The sequence below is a fragment of the Prinia subflava genome, chromosome 7 (genome assembly GCF_021018805.1).
Source record: "Prinia subflava isolate CZ2003 ecotype Zambia chromosome 7, Cam_Psub_1.2, whole genome shotgun sequence".
Lineage (NCBI taxonomy): Eukaryota > Metazoa > Chordata > Aves > Passeriformes > Cisticolidae > Prinia > Prinia subflava.
Window position 1 is genome coordinate 33019091 of NC_086253.1, and position 19773 is coordinate 33038863.

The window sequence follows — 19773 nt, forward strand, 5'->3', positions numbered from 1 at the left end:
GCGTGCTGGCCGCCGGCAGGCACGGAGGCACCGCGGGGCAGGGAAGGCAAGGCGGGTGATTCCGCGGGGCACCCGCGGCAGCGCGGCCCGTCCTGCCCGGCCGAGCGGGAAGCGCTGGGGCCGGGCCGCAGCCGGCGGAGGCGGGGCCCGCCCGCAGCACGGCCCGTCCTGCCCGGCCGAGCGGGAAGCGCTGGGGCCGGGCCGCAGCCGGCGGAGGCGGGGCCCCCGGCAGCGGGGCGCGGCAGCAGCGCGCGTGCGCCGTCAGGATGCGGCCGGGCCCCGCCCCGCGGCGGCGCTGACGGACGTGGTGAGTCCGCCCCTCCGCTGCTCGGCCCCCCTCACCCCATCCCTGGGGAATGGATGGATGGGCGGAAGACTAGGTAGGTAGGTGGGTGGGTGGATGTGCTTCCTGAGCGGGGAGGGGAGCGCCCCCGCTCGGGCAGAGCGGCGGCGGGGCCGGGCCGGGCGGGCTGGTGTCTCCACTGCCGGCTGGGGGCTCGGCCGTGGCGTTTGGGCCTCCAGCCCCAGCGCTGCCTCGGGGCGAAGTGCGGAGGCACCTGGATCCTCTTTTTGCAGGGCCCAGGTTGTGTCACACCTGGGACAGCGACGTCTCCCGCACTGACACCTTCCTATACCCCCTGCCATTCTCCATCGCCCTTGGGGAACTCAACTCTCCTGGCTTTAGTCAGGGATTTGTTGGAAGAGGTCATCATAGTGGTGCGGGGCTCTTCTCGGTGATGCCAAGCAATAGGACAAGAGGCAGCGGGCAGAACGTGATACTCAGGAAGTTTCACCTGAGCACGAGAAAGAGCTTCTTTACTGTGCAGTGACAGCACTGGAACAGATTGTGCCTCAGTGGAGATACTCGAACTGTCTGGACACAATCCTGTGCAATATGTTCTAGGATGACCCTGCTTTAGCAAGGAGGTTGGACCACATCACCATAACACCACCGTTGTGGGTTTGATCCCCATTATGGGCCATTCACCTAAACATTGCACTCATTGTCCCCGTGGTTCCCTTCCGACTCAGAAGATTCTGTGATTCTGTGACCCGCTGTGGTTCTTTCCAGCATAACCCATGCTGTGATTCTGTGATATCCATGGTGACCGACTCCAAAAGTGGCTCCTTTTGCAGAGCTCTTCTTATTATTCATGAGCATTATTCTTGCATAGTAATAATTCAAATAAAAAACATCTTTTACATGAACCCAGGCAATTATTTTTTCACATTCTGGCTGGCAGTTTTGTGGGTCCCACACTCCAAGGCCCTATGAATGCAGATAACTGTGTTATCTAAAATACTTCAGGATTATGCTTCGGGAAGCAAACTGCTTATTGGCACTCTAGAATCACTGAAACATGAAAATCCTTCACAAGCAGATAAACTGTAGTAGGTGGTTATATTTTAATAGTCATGCATATTTTGCATATTTCTCTTTAGAATGCTCTTAATGGTAAGAAAATTAGTCCTGTGTTTTGGGTTTATTTTATGAGTAGCAATGGCACTGCACATGGAAGTGTCTCATACTTTGTAAGCAAACAGTTGTGCAATAAGTATTTCCAAAGGATCCTAGTATCATTATTTTTACAGGTGCTTGGTAGTTTTTTGGAGCAATTAGATCTATTAAGCATTCTTTCTGTGGACTGTTACACTGAGCAATACACATACTCATCTGTCACCTTTTGTTCCTCTCTGTACTGTCACAGCTGTTTTTGTCTGGTACACCGACTGGGGATTGATCTGTCTGAAAAAAGCCTCTCTAAATAGAAGGGTGTTTTTCCATCTGCACGAGCTCCCTGGTGAAGTTCATGTTAAAATGTCTGCAGTGAGAAGTTATAACAACACAGATCAGGGACTTTGGAAGGGGGAAGAACAGCTGGCTGGTCTCTATAGTGGTATAAGCAGCTCTTCTGCCAAATGTGAAACTCAGCCTTAGTTCTAGAGGCTATCTATGTCACACACACCCCTCTCTTCCCCCTTTGGTTTTTCTCATTTCCCTGAAATTGTGATTTCCTAACTAATGAATGTGTATTTACAGATATGCCTAATTACCTTTCTGCTCAGTTCTGTCCTTCCTTTACTTGAGCTGGAAGAATATATATTTTGGATTTAGATTTAGATTTAGATGGGTGTGTGTGTATATATGTGTGTGTGTGAATGTATATTATGGGAAACATGACATTTGGATTGAAACAATAAGAAACAATGACATTTTACCTAAAGTATTTCTGTATGGTAGAAGTATAGAAATACAGCTTTTTTTGTCGAGGTAGGGAATGTGTTCCACAGTGTAACTGAGGTGCTGGCTGCAGCGACTGTGCACTGCTGCACCACACTTCCCTGTTTATTCACTGGCCTTCTGTAACCTGAGCAGCTGCAGTAATTGCTGGTGTGCTTGCACACTGTGGTATATCAGCAGACAGTTGTGGCTTGAGAAAAGGCACGTTGAAATGACTGTTCATTTTTGTTGCTTCTTTTTTCTCTTTAGGTAATTCTAGAAGCTATGGATATACTCTTCAGAATAAGAGGAGGCTTGGATCTTGCATTTCAGCTTGCAACTACTGATGGTGTGTCTATAAGACTAATAGATTTCTTAATACCTATATGAACTTGCATTAAGAAACTATTTATTGTATTTATTTTCTTGGCATTTTACCAAGTGTTAAGTGCTTCTTCACAAACCTGTAAAGATTATTCTTTATCTCCATAAATTTTCTGACACTTTTTCCATCCTGTTTTTTGTTTTAATTTGAAATAAACTTTACATTGACATTTTTAATTAATTTCACTTGCATATACTTCTTACTTATGGATGTTATTGGCATCACTTTTCAGCTTGAAGCCAAAGTTGACCCTGAAATTCTAAGAAAACAGAGAATAACTTTGAGGCAATGAATTTTGTTATAATGGGACTGTATTAATAATACAATTTTGAGACTGTGGTCCAATCTTTGCAGAGAAATACAGAAAGAGAACAAGGTAACACGTCACTCTACTGAATGTAGGCAGGATTAGCTGCTGCAATTCCATGTGATAGGAAGGGACTAGTCCATAAAGCATGAAGGGGCTCCTGTAGTCCCCCATTCCTGCAGTAAGGGGACATTCTCCTCAGAAGGCCTGCTCAGGGCTATCAGTGGCCATTGAGCTGTCATAGGGCAGGATGGGGAAGGAGGCTGTTTTCAGCTCAGCTCTTGCTCATTCTGCATTTTAAAAGGATGTGTCTCTAGCAGAAACACTGAACTCCATCTAGTGAACCTTGATAAGGAACTTGGCCTTATATGAGTTCATGAGGTGGAGCAGAAGTGTTGAATAGATCAACCTAATCCAAAGCAGTATTTTGTGAGTTGTGTCCTCAGAGAAGAGTTATTTATTTGACTTTGTCTATGGTGTAGTGAATTGTAATCACAGTGAGGCAGAGTGGTGTTTGAATTGTCCAAGTACATGATATTCACATCTGTTAGTGGGTAAATATGGCACACTGTTCCTTTTGAAGGGCAGTGAGCTTTTTCTTTTGAAGCAATTTTCCTTTGACTTTTCTAATAATGTAGTTTTTACAGATTTCTAGTACAAAAGTTATCTAATAGTGACCAAATTTAAGTTAATGCATCAGAGAGATACAGCATAGTCTTTGATAGCTTGTTAGGCTTTTTTAACTTACTGTATTCAAAGTAGTGCTTTTTAACTTCCACAGTAAGGACAAAATTGTGGCTAATGTGCCGAATGTGGCTAATGTTGCTCTATCATATCCAATGGTGTCATATCCATTATGGTTCAGATTGTAAGGTATGGGTAAAACACCTTACAAGCTCTGAAAGACAACTGTACATACCAGTAATAAAGTTTCAGGCAAATGAGACTGTGGCGTACAGGTTTATGTTGGCCAAAATTTGGTCCTCAGCTGGAATGTAGGCCTGGCTTTTCCAAAGATTTAGTCTGGTTTTGGTTTGTATTTCTGAATAATGATACGAGGTCAGAAACATGTGAATGACTAAGATTTAATGTTTTCAAGATTTCTTCAAAAGCCTAAATATACATACCAGTTTGTCTGTGCATAGAGGTTTGTAGCTGTATGTTTGGTTAAGACTTACTAGATGTAGTGACAACAGAGGAAATTATTCTTCTGTAAGTTTGACAGCGTTTAAGAGACACAGTATACTTTTGTTCAGGGAGGTGAGTGTGAGTGTTTGAGACTTGCTAAGTGAAATCTTGCCTCAGTTTTGTTTACCCAGTCATTCTTCTGATTATAACAGCACTTGCATTTTTATTCCAAGTCAAAACAATTTTATTAAATGTATGTCCAGCAGCTGTAAGAAATGGTGAGGGAATTTTCTAGGCTAATGATATCTTTACTGTGTTTCAGAGGCATCAACAAAAAAGGCCTTAGGATATGTTTTCAGTGATCTTGAAAACAAACTATCCTCAGAGGTTCTTGTATTCAGAATTTGCCACAGTTCAGTCTATGTGTGGCCTAACAATGGTATGACCACAGTTCCGGAGCTGACTGATGAGTCTGCATGTAAGGAGATAAGGAGATTTATACAGTAAGTATATTTAAAAACTGGGAGGGATGGTTAACAGATTAATTTCATATTATAGAAATTTTTCTTTCTGTTGATAATTCAGATTTGATCAAGATGATGAGACGAAGCGAAAGCTTGGCAAAAAAAAGGATAAAAAGTTGCAGGATACGGTATGTTCCTAATATGTAAGACTAATTATCATTTTAACATTTTTAGACTTGCCCTCCCTAGGCTCTTCTGTACATAAATAGGCATTGACAGACTTTAAAGAATGCTTTTAAAGTCATTGAGACTCAACATGAATGCAGAAATCCACCTGTGGTAGATCACCACATACAAGTTTGTCTTTAACATTACCAGCTTTTTTTTTAACCCAAGTATTTCATTACTGAGTTTGATACCAAATACCTGCAGTCTTACTTTTGCCTTCTTGGTTCATGTGTAGTTGGAGATGTAATATTGGTGTCTTTATTCTCTGCAGCAGCAGATAATCAATGTAGACCTCATGTTGGAAATGACATCTTCATTAGCTGCTTTGGCTCCAGTCATTGAACGGGAAAAGAAGGAACACCACTACATAAACATGACATTACCAGTTGATGTTGTTGTATCTGTTTCTCCAGAAGAACCATGGGGAAAGTAAGTGTTATCCTGAACTTGCAATTTTTCAGCTTCATTTCTGGTTGTTTTTGAAATAATGAAGTAAAACTAAATCATTCATCAGTTTAATGAAAAGTATATAGTATTTTTATGAAGTAATTTTAACTGTATAAATCATAAAAGCTCATGTAGACAGCTGTTAACTTCAATAATCTTGAGACATCCTCTTGCTGTCTATAAAAATCAGTTTATCAATGTTTGACAGATTTGATAACCCATAACCATTGCTTAGCAAGGAATTGAGAAAGTCAGGAAAATGTTCTAAACATTTTTGTATGTGAGGTGTATAAAAGTGAGAGGTGGGATGTGTTTGATGAGTCTCTGTAATCTCAGCCCTTCATTTGGGGTTGCAGCTGGGTAGGTACAGGTGGAAAACATTTGAGTCTGCTTATGTATTTTTCCTTGCATTTTTTTCCATAGGATGTGATTCTGAATGACACTAAATGGGGTGGATAAAATGCAGAAAAAAAAAAAACATTTAGTCATATATTTAATTTTTGTTTTGTCAAATGCTCATACTGATTGTGTTTCTGATTTGAGAGAGGGTAGCCCCATTTGGGAGGACTGAATCACTAGGGACTCATTTCTGTGTGCAGGCAAGCTTTGAGTAAGGCACAGCTGGGCTCTGCCTTCCCCTGTGGGAGCAGAAGCATTTAAGTAGTGCAGTCTGACCAGGTCAGACATGCATTTAGGTATTGTATAACTCACAGCTGTGAGAAAAAATGATTCACAATCACTGCTCTACTTCGGAAATATTCTCCCTTGTACTTTGCAGTGTACAGAATCTCCTTGTAAAAACAATTCATGGGCAATTAACTGACATGGAAAGATGTATCATGAAATATGTGAAAGGAACATCAATTGTGGTACCAGAACAATTTCATTTCATGTTACCAGGAAAAAATCACCTCGTAACAGTCTCATATCCTACGGGTATTTCAGATGATCAGCTGGAAAGTTACAGAAAGGTAAAGCCAACAAACCGTAACAGAACCTGATCTTTTACTTTTATTTTTAGTTACTGTAATTGAAGCAGTGGAAAGGCTTTCCATCTAGTCAGTGTGGAATAAATACTAATATAAAATACAGGTAATAAATACTAATAAATACAGGTACTGCTGTATTTATTTTTAATTAGATTTAATTAATAAGATTTATTTTTATTATAACCAAAGCAGTATACTGAATGTGGAAACTTGATTTACTGGAAGCTTTTTTATAGAATGTGCCAGATCTCATTTTTGCAAGGGAACAACAGAAATTTTTAAAGTACATAAAATTTGGTCGATAAATATTTTCTCTAAATGATACTTCCTGTATAGTATTCTTTGTATTTCTCCTTTGTTCTTCTGTGGTAGAACATCAGTTTACTTTTGGTGTGTTACTACATTCAGGTTTTAGCACATGTCCTGAAAGGGTTAGTATTGGGGGTTTTCTTTGTTTTGCTTTCTTTCTTGGGGTTTTGTGGTGTTGTGGGGTGTTGGTCTGTTTGGAGGGGGCTGCTTTTTGTAGCTCACAGCTGACCAGGCTTAGCTAGTTCTTGGCTTGTTTTTGCCTTTGGGTTGGCACATCTAGAAAAAGAATGAGTGGAAGAATGTTGAGATGTGGCAGTCCTTTCAGATTGAGACTGATACCAGTCTAGGTCACATAGTTTCATGTACTGAGAACAGGGAAAGAATATTCTGCAGCCTAGAGGTGTAGAAGCAGTAGGGATGACTTCTGTGTGCAGCATTACTGGGTGTATAAAACCCAATCTAGCCTTGTGTTTGCAGAGGCCTCAGGTACTGGTGGCACTGCCTATGTTTCCTGCTCTCTGCTGTTCACTCTAACCTACTGATTAGAAGAGTTAGTGCAGTCCTGTAGCTGGGTTTAGTGCTGGGTCATCTGCCTAAAATGTATTACCTGTGTTAGACACATTATCCTAGATGATCTCATCATGGCTTTCACTCTTAAGCTCTGTGAAATAAGACAATATATCTCTTTAAATGTGGCTGCTGTGTGGCAAACAGCTTAAGAGATTTTACAATAGACTGAATCTGCTTGAACCATAAGCCAAATGTCTTTGTTTCAGTACATGTTATTTGTATGCTCCAATATCAGTTAAGATTATAATTTGGTGTCTAAACCTACGTTACTGTGTAGATAAAACTGTAATCCTTTTCTGTGATGGTGCATTTTATCATGCTTTCATAACAAACCTGTTACGGTATTTTCAGCGGGGCCCCAGCAGCAGGTGTTATGTAACAGCTCTGCATAAAGTAGTGGGCCCTTTAGATGGGAGGTAAGCCTGCATGAGCTTCCCAGGAGAGGTGATGTCTACTAGTAAACATACCTGCTGAATGCTTAATTAAGCCTGTTTTAATAATTTGCTAAACTGTGCTGTTAAAATGATATCTTTATTGCTGATTACAATGTGGTCGTTGTTTTATTCCAGAATTTGAATTGTGTTTCTTATTTTTATTTGAACTTGCATGTAGGAATTGCATGGGTTATACAATCTGCCTTGTGACAGACCATATTTCAAGAGAGCAAATGCTTATCATTTTCCAGATGAACCATATAAAGATGGATATCTCAGAAATCCACATTTACATCTTAGTTCACCTGGTATGGAGTCTGGTATGGTAAGTTTAAATTGAAACATTTTGCAGAAAGTACCTTTTTATTTTAATTGAGATTTTTTAATTAAAAGAAGTCACTTGGATAGTCAATGTGCCGTTGAGAAAATGAAATAATTGGCTTGACCTTTTAAGCAAAAGGACTTCTTTGCACAAAATGGCATTGCTTTAATTTGCTGTATTTGTCCCAAGGAAACTGGATTCTCTTGGGAAAATAATGTCCATGTTTTTAGCATGTATTCTAGAAAGTTTCTCAGAACCAGGACAAGAAACTAAAACTATCAACAGAGAAGTTTATGAGACAGAACCAGGTGGAGTAATCATGTGTGAATAATGACCCTTTGAATCTTCCAAAGATTTGCAGTTCTCAACTGAAAACTTTACAGTGCAAGTGACAGGTCATACGACTTCTCTGAAAAGTGAAGCAAGTGTGATCAGATGCCTCTGTGTTCTCCCCTCCCATGCAGGTTTATTTAGTACAAGGTGTATACAGTTACCACCACTATATGCAGGACCGCATCGATGACAGTGGCTGGGGCTGTGCCTATCGGTCTTTGCAGACAATCTGCTCTTGGTTCAAGCACCAGGGCTACATGGATAGACCTATACCAACACACAAGGAAATTCAACAGGTACAGAACTTTTAAGGTTATATTGTGCATATTTGTCTAGAAAGGTTTGTGTAATATATTTTTTAAATATCAGATTCATATATTTTAGAAGATATCTTTTGTCCTTTTAATTGGACTGGTGGTTCTGAATTATCTGTGTTGGGTGACTTCTGTACAAATACGATACATTAAAATAATCTTTTAAATGTTTCCTTGGATTAAGGTTCTATTAGAAGCTGTGATATGATGGTTTCAGTGTTTTTGTCAAATGAAAAGAACAAAGAACCCAATGTGTCATGTTAAAATCAGTTTTAAAACTGGCTGTCATATTCAGTGACAGCTGGATTAGTTCCCAGATGCTACAAAGGAATTTACTGACAACTTCTGCAACTTTGCCTTTGACAGTAGTGCACTTTTCCTGATTTTTGAACTCTTCTTCACTTCTTTTTTGTATTTCAAATTTGAAATGCAAACCTGAATATGTTCATTTCTGTTAACAGCACTAAAGTAAAACTGTAGGCTTGTAGCTAATAGCCATACTTAGGTATGCCTATCAAAGAGTACTGCAGTTACCTTCAGTCTTCTAAATATAATTCTTGTTACATTTATTTACTGAACATTTTTAGCAAAGTTTAATTCATTCCATGAAAAAACATTTATCATATGTAGCAGGGATGTGAACACTATAGGTAAAACCAAATTTCGTGAACATTTCTCAATCCACACCTGAATTCTGTTGAAATCTGTGCACTCCGGTAGTATTTTTAGGCATCTAAAAGAGGGCAGTAACCTGCAGAAGACCTTTGGGTTTTGTGTCCTGGGCAGAAAAGGCTTCTCTCAAGTGCTGAATGTAACATCTAAGCCTCAGAATGAAGAAGAGTTTAAAATAAACCATAACCTTTGACAGGGATCAGTAGCCTCTTCATCAGAGTGTGATTTTATGGATCCTTTCCTGAGTGCTTTGAATAGAAATCCAAGCCTGTAAAGTCTGTGAAGTGGCTTCTGCAGTGTACAAATGATGCATTCCATTATTAAAGAGCTCAGTGGTTGCCCTCCCAGCCTGAAGTCTGCCTGTGGACTTGGGGCTGTAGTCTCTGCTCACGAACACAGTTGTGCATCACGGCTCAACAGGACATTTCTGAAACAGAACCACAGTGAATGAATTCAACATTCATTGGTCTGCATTTGACCAGCTAGGTTCAAAATACATGCCCACATATATATAAACCAACTTTGCTCACAAAAAGTGGTGGAATTCCCTACCATATGTTGTTGATATTTGGGTTTCTTCTTCATTATGATGTTGCAAAGGCACTGGTTGATGCTGGAGACAAGCCTGCAGCATTTGTTGGGTCACAGCAATGGATTGGATCGATTGAGGTACAGCTTGTTTTGAATCAGCTTTTTGGAATAACATCCAAAATATTATTTGTCAGGTAAGAATCACTACCTGTTTAGTAGCTTGGTAATTGCTAAAAATACTGAATGCCTTAAAATGCAAATCATGATTACAGTACTTGGGAGAAGGGGTATAATTAAGGAGATAATAAATTATTTAAGGATTCCTTGCTCATTAACCCTTTGTTTCTACGTTTAGTTGTGCTAAGTGCTTACAGATGAAGGCGGTGTTAAACCTCCTGGGAGTCTGGGGTTCCAGTTTCCAGTTGATATAAATTACTTAATAATATGCAAATTGCCCAGTTTTATAAAGCTGTGGTCTAATGCTTCCACAAGAATTGTGGCTCCCATTGGGTGTGCTTAATGTATAAATTGCTTCATGGTATGCGAACCGATATGGAATTCAGCCTTTGTGCCACAATTTTTCATGCAGGCACACAGTCTGATGTCCACAGAGAACTGAATGTACACTGACAAATAAATTATTACTGCAGCCACAGACCTAACTTGTGAGTTTAGGATTGAGGCAAATTAATGGGAAGTCTGGAAAATAATGTTCCCCTTTATGCATCTGTGTAAGAAATAAAGCAAGGAATTTGTTTCCATTCTGACAATCTGATGCTCTCATACACAATGAAGGACCCTTCACAACAAATATATTTGGGACAAAAAGAATAGTCTTTAGCATTTATCAGAAGAAAAAATACCTTTATTTTTCATCATTTAGGTAGCACTAAGCCAGCACTATGCAGACTAATAAAACCCTGAACGTTTAGTATATACAATCATGAAATTAAGAACATACACTAACAGTGTGTATGAAAATGCAAATCAAAATACTTCTCATGTGTTATGTTTATTTAGAGTAAATTCACACTGTAGATATTCTAAAAGAGCATGGTGATGGGGATCCTTAATGTTAGGAAAATAGTTCAGGTCTTCGATATTTTAATTTTTTTTTGTTCCAGAGCTTGTACTTGGAGACGATCCACCTATTATTTAGAGCAGCTATGACAGGCCTTGCCAGTAGGAAGATTTTTATTCCTGCATGTGAGAATATAGATGTCATGGGTTAGCACTGGCCAGATGTTAGTGCACCCATGAATATATGTTTTTTCTTTAACAACTCCTGTGGGATGTGATTAGGAACAGAGCAGAGCAGGCTTAAATCTTGAAAACAAAAAAAACCCACCAAAACTTTATTAATTACATAAGAACAGGGACAGAGATACTCTTAAACACACACAGAGACAGAAATAAAAACTTCTTAGAACATTTCTTCTCCCAGTTTCTACCTCCCCACCCATCACTCTTCACAGACCAACCCTTGGGTTTTAGATCAAGCAATCACCACTCAAAAACAAACTAATCTTCAATTCAGCAAGGGAGAGAGGAGTCTCTCTCGCACCACAGACTGTTCCTCAGAAAACACGGGTCTACCCCTTATGTGTTCCCATGTCACCCGTGGCACCGCCCGGAGCAGTCTGCCAGGGTGACACTCTCTTTTTCCTATGTCCAGCGCTCTCACCGCTGTCCACAGGCTGAAAACTGCATACAGGGCTCTTTTAAGGATACTTGCATGCCAAGCTCTCCCCTTTTTACCCAGGGGCCAGGGTTCCAGGAGCAGGTCTGCCCTGAGGGCAGAGGGTGCCACCTCACCCTCCCCCTCTTTTCTCTGCTCGCTCCACTCTTCAAAGTGCCAGTCACTGTAGCAAAAGCAGGGGCAGCTGTATCCACCCAAAATGCAGTTTATGTTCAAAAGAGACTTAAGTTCAGTCCATGGCTGACATTATGCAAGAGAAGTCCGGCTCAAAAGGCTACTCCTCTCATTCTTCCATCGAGTTCCTTCCAATCATGCTTTATCATCTCGGTCCCAGGCCGCTTCCCTCTCTCCGAAAACCACCAGTCATGAGAATCAATGTCTAAGAAAAGTTTCTTTCTACCAAGCAAGGGTTAACAGTTTCTTCTCAGCAGGGTGCTGCAGGCGGAGGCACTCCTAGGCTCGGCAAACCCCCACGTGGCTGGGCACCTTCTCCCGGAGTTTGGGGGGGAGGAGGGGGGTGAGCACACACAGAAGGCACTTCCACAGTTTTCCACCCCTCCATCCTGGACGGGGCAGCTCAGTTCCAGTCCTGTCCCTTCTCTTCTCCCCCCCCCCCCGGGGGCTCCGGCTTACCTGAGCCGACCACGTGTTTCCCCTCCCCCACCCAGCCTCGTGGCTGGGCAGGGGAAAGAAGCCTCACACGTCTCTCTGCTAAAACTGAGATCTGAAAAGAGGCCGAGCCCCCCAGACTCCTGCTTTTAACTCTTTGTGTCCTCAGAGGCGTGTCCAAACCTCCGAGTGACCAATCCAGGTGCTAGCAGAAAAGCTGATCACTGATTGGACTGCCCACATCCCCCTAGAAAAAATTTACCTCCCCCCCAACCACGACAATAGAATACACTCCTTTCTGAACTGGGTAGAATTGCTCATAGTGCTGCTACAAGAGAGCATCAGTTTTTCTCAGTGTTGTGAAAAACCAACATCACTACCATGCCAGGAGGAAGAAACAATCAGGCATCTTTTTCAGCTGGTCACTGGCAGTGGATAGCATTTTTGTCTTGGGTTTATTTCCAGCTAGCATCTCTAATTCTTTGTGGAAATAAGACTTCACAGTTGCACCAGCAACACTGGTATTGGATCCATTATAATAAATGCCTCATTTTCCAGTTTTGTATTCTGTCTGCTTGGGAAGTAGGCACACAGACTTTCACTGGGTTTTAAAAAGATCAGCCACTATATAAAGAAATATAAAGACAAGATACTGAAAATGTCTGTATTAATTTCCTTGCCTAGCAAATAGACCTTATGTTAGAAAATGTTTTTCAGATTTTCTCAGGAAGTTTACACAGGAATAATCCAAGTGACTTTCTAATCAGTTATCTGTGCAGTGAATGACTATAATGGATAATTAGAGAAGTAAGCCTAGTGAGAATGACAAATCTGTTACTGTTTTTCTTACCTAGCCAGGGTTCTGAACTAGCATTGCAGGGAAGAGAGCTTGCTAATCATTTCAAGACTGAAGGAACTCCAATTATGATTGGTAAGTGCTTGAGTGTTGAAGAATGCTAATGAAAGTGTATGGCCTCCCTTGGCTGAATTTCATTTCAGTTATAACCCATTTAATCTACTGTACAAGAGTTAATCAAAATTGTAGATAAATTAAAAATTATGGTTTTCCCATGGTAGCCTCAGAAGAGATACAGTTTAGTCTGGTTGGTATCTTTTAATTCAGTATTTTTTTCAAGCTAAGTATTAAACATGGTAACAAAAATCAGTCTAAAGGGTGTTTTTATAAATTGCTATTAAGTCAGAACTTGAACTGACTTCCATTCTCTACAGAAGGAGAAGTTCATATAGTTCCCCAAAACTTGCCCTCAGAGAAGTGTACTGTTTATCTGGCTTGGAAGAGAAGGGTATTATCCAAATTTGCATTCAGACCAGTTTTAATAATATGAAATACTGGTATGATAAGAAGTGTCATTTGTAAAAATACTGTGATAGTAATTGAACTACTTTTTCCATGCTGTGTTTTAGGAAATTAGTAATGTTGGTATTATTATTTTCAACTTTAATAACATTAATTTAAGCAATTTGCTTATCCCATAATACAGTGTAACTTTCTCAAAACAGAGATGCCAGTACTCCAGACTTTGGTATGGTGATGGTTTAGATTAGATATTAGGAAGAAATGTTTCCCTGTGAGGGTGGTGAGACACCAGAACAGGCTGCCCTGAGCAACTGTGGATGCCCCAAGGCCAGGGGGATGGCCCAAGAGTCAAGCTCAAGTTGGATGGAACTTTGAGCACCTGGTCTAGTGGGAGGTGAGCTGCCCATGGCAGGGGGGTTGGAACTAGGTAATATTTTAAAGTCCCTTACAACCCAAACTATTCTATGATTCTATTAAATATTCTTAACTTTTCAAGAGCCCTTTTGTTTGAATTTCAAGAATGTAGAATCCTATATTGAAAAATCTTTTAGTCTGTAACCATTCCTTCCCTATAATGCTCTCTTGTAGGTTGGTTTAATTTTTGTTGTCATTGGAGGGCTGGAGATGGGCTTTTTGAGGGTAGAATTTGGGGATTGTTTTTGATTGTATACTTCCAGGGATTTTACAATCCCTACATGCAAGTTACTACTACAATATTGTGGGGACGTAAAGTATTGCATGTTATCTGAAAGAAACATGCAAGAGTTGATACCCCCTTTTCCTGTTTGCAGGTTGGGGATAGGGAAATCAGAATTGACTATTCTGCCCCTAATATTCATTGATGTAACTTAGTACTAAACAGCAGATAAACGTCATCCATGAATTCTGATTTCTCTTCTAATTTTAGTCCTTTTACAACTAGGAAATTTTGCAGATTTCTTTCCTACAGTTAGGTTTCTTTAAAGAAAATGTACAGAAGGAATGTTTGAAGTATTCTTGACTTCATCTGGTGGAAGTGTTGAGGATTTAAACTGCCTTGCTGATGTTGAACAAATCTGGAAAATACACTTGCTAAGTACTTTGGTTACTACAACTAACCTTTCTTAGATGAAGTAAAGATACATCGTTTAATAATGTGAAGAATCTGATGTCAGACACTTTCAGAATTATCTTGATACAAGCTAATCTGTTAATAGAAGGTGTTGATATACTTTTATTTAACCCTTGCACATTAAGTCAGTCCCAGTGAAAACAAATTCAGCAATCTGTGTTTCTCCTATTTTAGGTGGAGGTGTTTTGGCTCACACAATATTAGGAGTGGCTTTGAATGAGACTACAGGGCATATAAAGTACTTGATTCTAGACCCACATTACACAGGAGGAGAAGATCTGCACGTTATTTTGGAAAAGGTGAGGCTTGCTGCACATATATACTCACACATTCATGTATATACATGTATTTTGGCATTAAACAAATAATATCCAACCAAATACAAATTGGTCACTCTACGGCTTCTCAATTCCTTATGGAAGAAGCTCTGACCCCAGTTCATCTGCATATGCTAAGTATTGTCAGTTTCTGAAACTTAATGTCTTTGGAGATAGATCAGCAACAAGATCAAGTTATACTACGATAAAGCAATGCTCTTTATTTTATATGGATTCACCCATCTCCCCTTTTACCCAGGAGTATATACGATAAATGTGTTTCGTATTTTGAATTAAACAGAAAATTCCATTCAGGCTGTAAGATGCTCTAAATGAAGCAGAGAAGATAATTTATGTTGAATTTTAAAAGTTATTTTAAAAATCCAACACTACCCATTCTCAGATCAGGCCTTGAACAATGTTCAGAGGGTTGGTCCTGAATTTTTTGGAAAATGTGGAAAATCTCCAAAGCACTTAAGGGTATGTAATGTCATTTCCACATTTAAAGCCACTAAAAGAGATGACACAGAACATTACAAGCTAGTAAATACAGTGTCAGAAATGCAGACTCTTAAAGCAGCTAAATCATCCAGTAAGTGCTAGGTAATCAATGTCTTTACTGTTTTTCATATTAAGTTGCAAATAGTAAATTTTATTTCTAATCTTTGATACCCTTGTATCAAAGGGTAGGCCCAACAAAAAAACAAATCAACCAACCAAAAAATGAACCAACCAAACAAAAACAAACACCAAAAAAAGCACAACAACAAACAAAAAAAGAGAGCTGTTTAAGAAACATTTTGCTTGCCTATTATGATCAAAGCTTGAAGTGAACACAGGAAGAAACGATTTCCAAAGATCATGTAGGACCAAAGGCTGTTACAGCTACTAGCTGTTAAGAATGGTTCAGTGGTTGAGGAGGATAAAATAAATGCAGAACCCACTTTCCTCATCAAAAGTGTATTAGGGAGGAACTAAGATGGACTGTGTGTAGCTCTTTTCTTCAAAAACACCTCCAGTAGTTACATGGTACTCTGCACACTTAAAAGCTTTTGTTAGACTGTTTCCTTTTGCTGAATCAGGTTGAACAGCACAATTTCTGGTATTAGGAGCTCTGTTTGGGGCTAAAATATCAACTATTACCAAAGAAGGCAAGGATTCTGGATAAAGAGCAACTGTGAGAATGATGATTTCAGAGTAACATTAGCCTATCAGGAGCAGCAGAAGGTATTGGGGAGGTTGGGATGAAGAGGAGATGATACTTTCTAAGAACTAAGCTGGGGAGGGTGGAATGGGGAGAGAGTCTTTGTGTTTTCCATTAATGTGTTTCCAGGCACATAGAGAACTTTCTGAAAGTTCTATAGACATTTGAAAATAATTCATACAGCTTAGATTAGTACGATTAGTAAAATAAGAATAGACTCAGTAGTAGTAGAGAGGAAGAACATTTGAATTAGATTTGAAGTAGATTTACAAGCTGTCTTGCTTTTCCTTGGACAGGGCTGGTGTGGATGGAAGGGCCCGGAGTTTTGGAACAAGGACGCCTATTATAATCTGTGCCTACCTCAACGACCAAAAGCTATTTAAATTCACTCTTACGCTGAATGCGCTGAGACAGAATAGTAGCTGATCTAGATAAAACTGTCCTGTTATTTATCAAAATAATGCTTCAAGTCAATCAAAACTCAGTTGAAACAGAAATGTTGGTTGAATAACTTAAATTAAGAAACTATTTTTTTAAAATGAAACCTCTAGAAATACGTGTTACCTGCTTTGAACTGTATTCCTTACAAATGCATTTATTAGGCAACAAATAATCTGTACTTTTGTGCAGCACAACTTTAGGTTTATATAGTATTTTCTCTTCTGCTATGACCTTTATAGATCACATGCCAAATCCTTTTGTTTTATAGAATTCTTTCATGACAGAAAGATAAACTGTCCTCTACCTTTCAAGTTCCACTTAGCCAGCTGTCTTGTCCATTATGAATCTGTTTAAAGGCCTTGTTTGTTGCTGGTATTCTTGCTGACACATTTGAGGAGTGGGAAAAGAATGGCTATATTTACTGAATTTCACTAATTTTGCTGTCATATTCGCACAGAAAAAAAGGCAAGAGAATCAATTTTTCCATGTTCATTTATTTATAGCTTAATGAATACAAGTATTCCAGGGGAGGGGGAAGCTCACAACATTCTTCTGTAAGAAGTAACAATAAACAAGCTTTCCTCCTTCTCAGAAGGAGACAATATCCCAGCACACACATCTGATTGCTCAGTGTATCATCCAGTCATGGTTCTTCAGACTTTGGATTCCCCTTATTTCATGTTGGGATTACAAGCTGTTTATTCTGGCAGCTAGGAGACAAGATCTGTCATAAAAACAAACAAAATAATTATGTAGCTACTTCATCAGTACATCAGTAAGAGTACCTATGATTTTTAATTTTTTCTGTGTTAAAGTAGCCTCTTAAGTGGCATTCCACATGTACTGTCCATTTCCAAGAAGACCCTAACCTTAAGTACCTATGCAAGTTCATCCTTACTAGGAGGCTTCTAAATCTAAATGCTCTAACACACATTTGTTTTACTTAAATGCTAAAAACATCTTTTAAAATATTCTGCATTATATTAAACCAACACTACTACACACCATCTGATCTTCTCCTCTTCCTGGTTATGGATCTGCTGGTTTCAGTTTCTTGTTTCTGTGCAGTTGGACCCTCTCTCTGCAAGTCGTGTCTGTCACTTAGCGAGTATCCAGACTGTCCTCTCAGTTTCATTCTCTGAGTGTGCTGAATTGTCCTGAGGAACTTGGCACATTCCAGAAAGCCATAATCCAGTGCAAGGTCTGCTGCTGTCTGTCCACTGTTGTTGCACAAGCTGAAATACAGAATTAACAATAACCAATTAAACTGGAAAAATGAGCAAGCACTGATTAAGTGGTCATTTACGCACTTGTGTAAAAATAAGTATCAAGAATCAGTACCAAGAAGGTTTGTCAAGGATAGCATAGGGCTCATACATGGGGCTGGTATTAAATACAAAAAGGAATAATTATTTTAAAATAAATTTGTCATCAGACTATTGCTGGCTTAGCATATCAGAAAGGCAAGAAGAGGGTGAACTTAAGATCAAGAATAGTCTCTCAGCAGTTACCACAGAGGTATATAGCTAAACAACAGCATGTGAGCATGTGATCTGTGCTCCTTTGGTGTTTATGTCAGTTTTTAATACTCCTATGGCTATAGTCATGCTATATTTGCAGCCTTAATACACATGTTCTGAGCAAGTTAAATGTACTCTGTAAAATACACATCCTTTGACACTCTCACTGAAGTTACTAAATGTCACTCAACTTACTCAATTTTAGCATCACCAGCAACAAGGAGAGCAAGACATTCCAAACTCCCAACTTTTGCTGCTTTATGTATCGGGGCTTCTCCAAGGCAATCCTAAAAACACAATTTATATATAACAAGTCATTTGCAAGAAGAGGAGTAGGATAAAGCAGTCTTGTTCTCCAGAATGACTGTTTATATATACCAGTCTGTTGTGAGGTGAGAGAGAGATTAAAGGAATATAGCTAGTAAAGTGTACTTGGGAACTACCATTAAATGCATAATGTATTCATCACAAAGTGAAAGTGCTGTCTCCTGCAGTACTTACTGTTTTATCTTTGCCTTCTGAAAAACGATTTACACAGAATACTCTGTACACGGATTAACAGCATCTCTTAGCACCATTCGGGGATTGCTGTGACCAATAGTTTGCTACCAGCTCAGAGGCATAAGGAATTGAACTAAGCAACTCGAGTAAGAATCCTTACATTTACTGGCAGTAAGGACAAACTTCTGGAGGAAAAATAAATACTCAGTTGTGTACAAGAATTAAGCTGTTTGGATATCTGCATGCAGCACAATTTTCACAGTAAGTGTGAACATTAAATAATTACATTGCAAGTGAAGTCGCTAATACAATATAGACAGGATTTCCGGTTCATGCTAGAAGTTACTGTAGAATAAGCAACCCCAGATATCTCATGCAGTACAACTGAGTATAAAAAAACCACTGTTAGATAAAAAGTGTGTAAATAATATTAAAAGGATTTACTGACATGCCAGATTAGAAGTGGAAGGAATAAAATGTGGTTTTTACCTGTTGGTTCAAATTTGCTCCTGTCTGCAGTTGCCAAAGTAGAAAAAAAGCTTCACCACCACAAGCAGCCAAGTGAGCTGGAGACTGACCAGAGGCATCTGCAGGTGCGTTCACACCAGTTCCTGTCTCAAATAGGTTGCTGAAACGACCAGACTGAAGCGAGATATCAAAAGAATAAAAGAAATGTTACTGCCAGTGTAAGCCAGGGCAGGTCTCAGAGCACAGCATCACAGCAAAAACATTCCCCTTGCAAATCACTGGACCTCCCTATTCCTTGAGACTGCCTTTTAATTTTATTGGTTTTTTTAAGAGCAGTGCAAGAAAGACTTTTTGGCTTTTAATCTCTTAACCAGAAATCCCAGTCGACAGCGGCAATGCCTCAACATTAATAGCAGCAGCTCCAGGCAAACTACACCTCATTCACTTCCGCAGCTGGGCTCCCGGTAAGACAAAACCACAGACAGACCCTCCCAAACCTCACCTCTGGACTGCAGTCCAGCATCGGCATCGCTTCCCTTTGCCGGGCTGTCGGGGCTCGGGGCTGTCGGGGCCGGCGGACCGAGGCGCGGGTCGCTCCGTGCGCGCCTCCCCGGCCGGCTGCGAGCGCCGGGCGCGCAGCCCCGCCCCGCCGGCCGCCCGCCGCACGTAGGCAGCGGCAGCCGCCGCCCATTGGGCGCCCCGCAGGCACCGCGGGGCCGCGGCGGGCCGGGCCGGGGCGCGGGGCTGGCGGCGGGGGCGGCCATGGGGCGCGGGGCCGCCCGGCACGTCCTGCACACACTCGCGAGCCGCGGCAGCGCCCTCCGGACCCCGGGCAGCCCGGCACCGGCTGCTGAAGCCGGGAGCCGCCGAGCCCTGAGCGCGGCCTGGTGTTCGTTTGGCCGTGCTGCCAGGCGCAGGCTCCTCAGTGGTT

At 40.6% G+C, this 19773-nt stretch overlaps 2 protein-coding genes across 5 annotated transcripts; one reads left to right on the forward strand and one right to left on the reverse strand.

Moving 5' to 3' along the window:
- The first annotated feature begins 228 nt into the window (after positions 1 to 228).
- On the forward strand, positions 229 to 17360 carry UFSP2 (UFM1 specific peptidase 2). Of its 4 annotated transcripts, none has more exons than XM_063402119.1 (12): positions 229 to 380; positions 2492 to 2570; positions 4364 to 4544; positions 4627 to 4693; positions 5005 to 5162; positions 5959 to 6151; positions 7661 to 7807; positions 8269 to 8433; positions 9724 to 9848; positions 12817 to 12893; positions 14566 to 14690; positions 16209 to 17360. In XM_063402119.1, the coding sequence occupies exons 2-12, from the start codon at positions 2507 to 2509 to the stop codon at positions 16293 to 16295; spliced, it is 1389 nt and encodes a 462-aa protein (XP_063258189.1). In that variant the 5' UTR covers positions 229 to 380; positions 2492 to 2506; the 3' UTR covers positions 16296 to 17360. The 4 variants fall into 4 exon arrangements, with proteins under 4 accessions (XP_063258189.1, XP_063258191.1, XP_063258192.1 ...); XM_063402121.1 differs by having other exon boundaries at positions 5008 to 5162; XM_063402122.1 differs by having other exon boundaries at positions 243 to 307.
- ANKRD37 (ankyrin repeat domain 37) lies at positions 16941 to 19533 on the reverse strand. The gene is made up of 5 exons (XM_063402125.1): positions 19345 to 19533; positions 18864 to 19016; positions 18069 to 18160; positions 17359 to 17588; positions 16941 to 17077 (listed from the first exon to the last, which is right to left on the reverse strand). The coding sequence occupies exons 1-5, from the start codon at positions 19531 to 19533 to the stop codon at positions 17064 to 17066; spliced, it is 678 nt and encodes a 225-aa protein (XP_063258195.1). The 3' UTR covers positions 16941 to 17063.
- Between the last annotated feature and the right edge of the window lie 240 nt (positions 19534 to 19773).

Excerpts from the sequence above, each read along its gene's own strand:
- UFSP2 (XM_063402119.1), top strand. The coding sequence starts at position 2,507 with ATGGATATACTCTTCAGAATAAGAGGAGGCTTGGATCTTGCATTTCAG. Across the intron at positions 4,694-5,004 it reads ATAAAAAGTTGCAGGATACG|CAGCAGATAATCAATGTAGA; the intron begins GTATGTTCCTAA and ends TATTCTCTGCAG. Across the intron at positions 7,808-8,268 it reads CTGGTATGGAGTCTGGTATG|GTTTATTTAGTACAAGGTGT; the intron begins GTAAGTTTAAAT and ends CCTCCCATGCAG.
- ANKRD37 (XM_063402125.1), bottom strand. The coding sequence starts at position 19,533 with ATGGGCGGCGGCTGCCGCTGCCTACGTGCGGCGGGCGGCCGGCGGGGC. Across the intron at positions 18,161-18,863 it reads GAGCAAATTTGAACCAACAG|GATTGCCTTGGAGAAGCCCC; the intron begins GTAAAAACCACA and ends TTGTGTTTTTAG. Across the intron at positions 17,589-18,068 it reads GCTGGTGATGCTAAAATTGA|CTTGTGCAACAACAGTGGAC; the intron begins GTAAGTTGAGTG and ends TCTGTATTTCAG.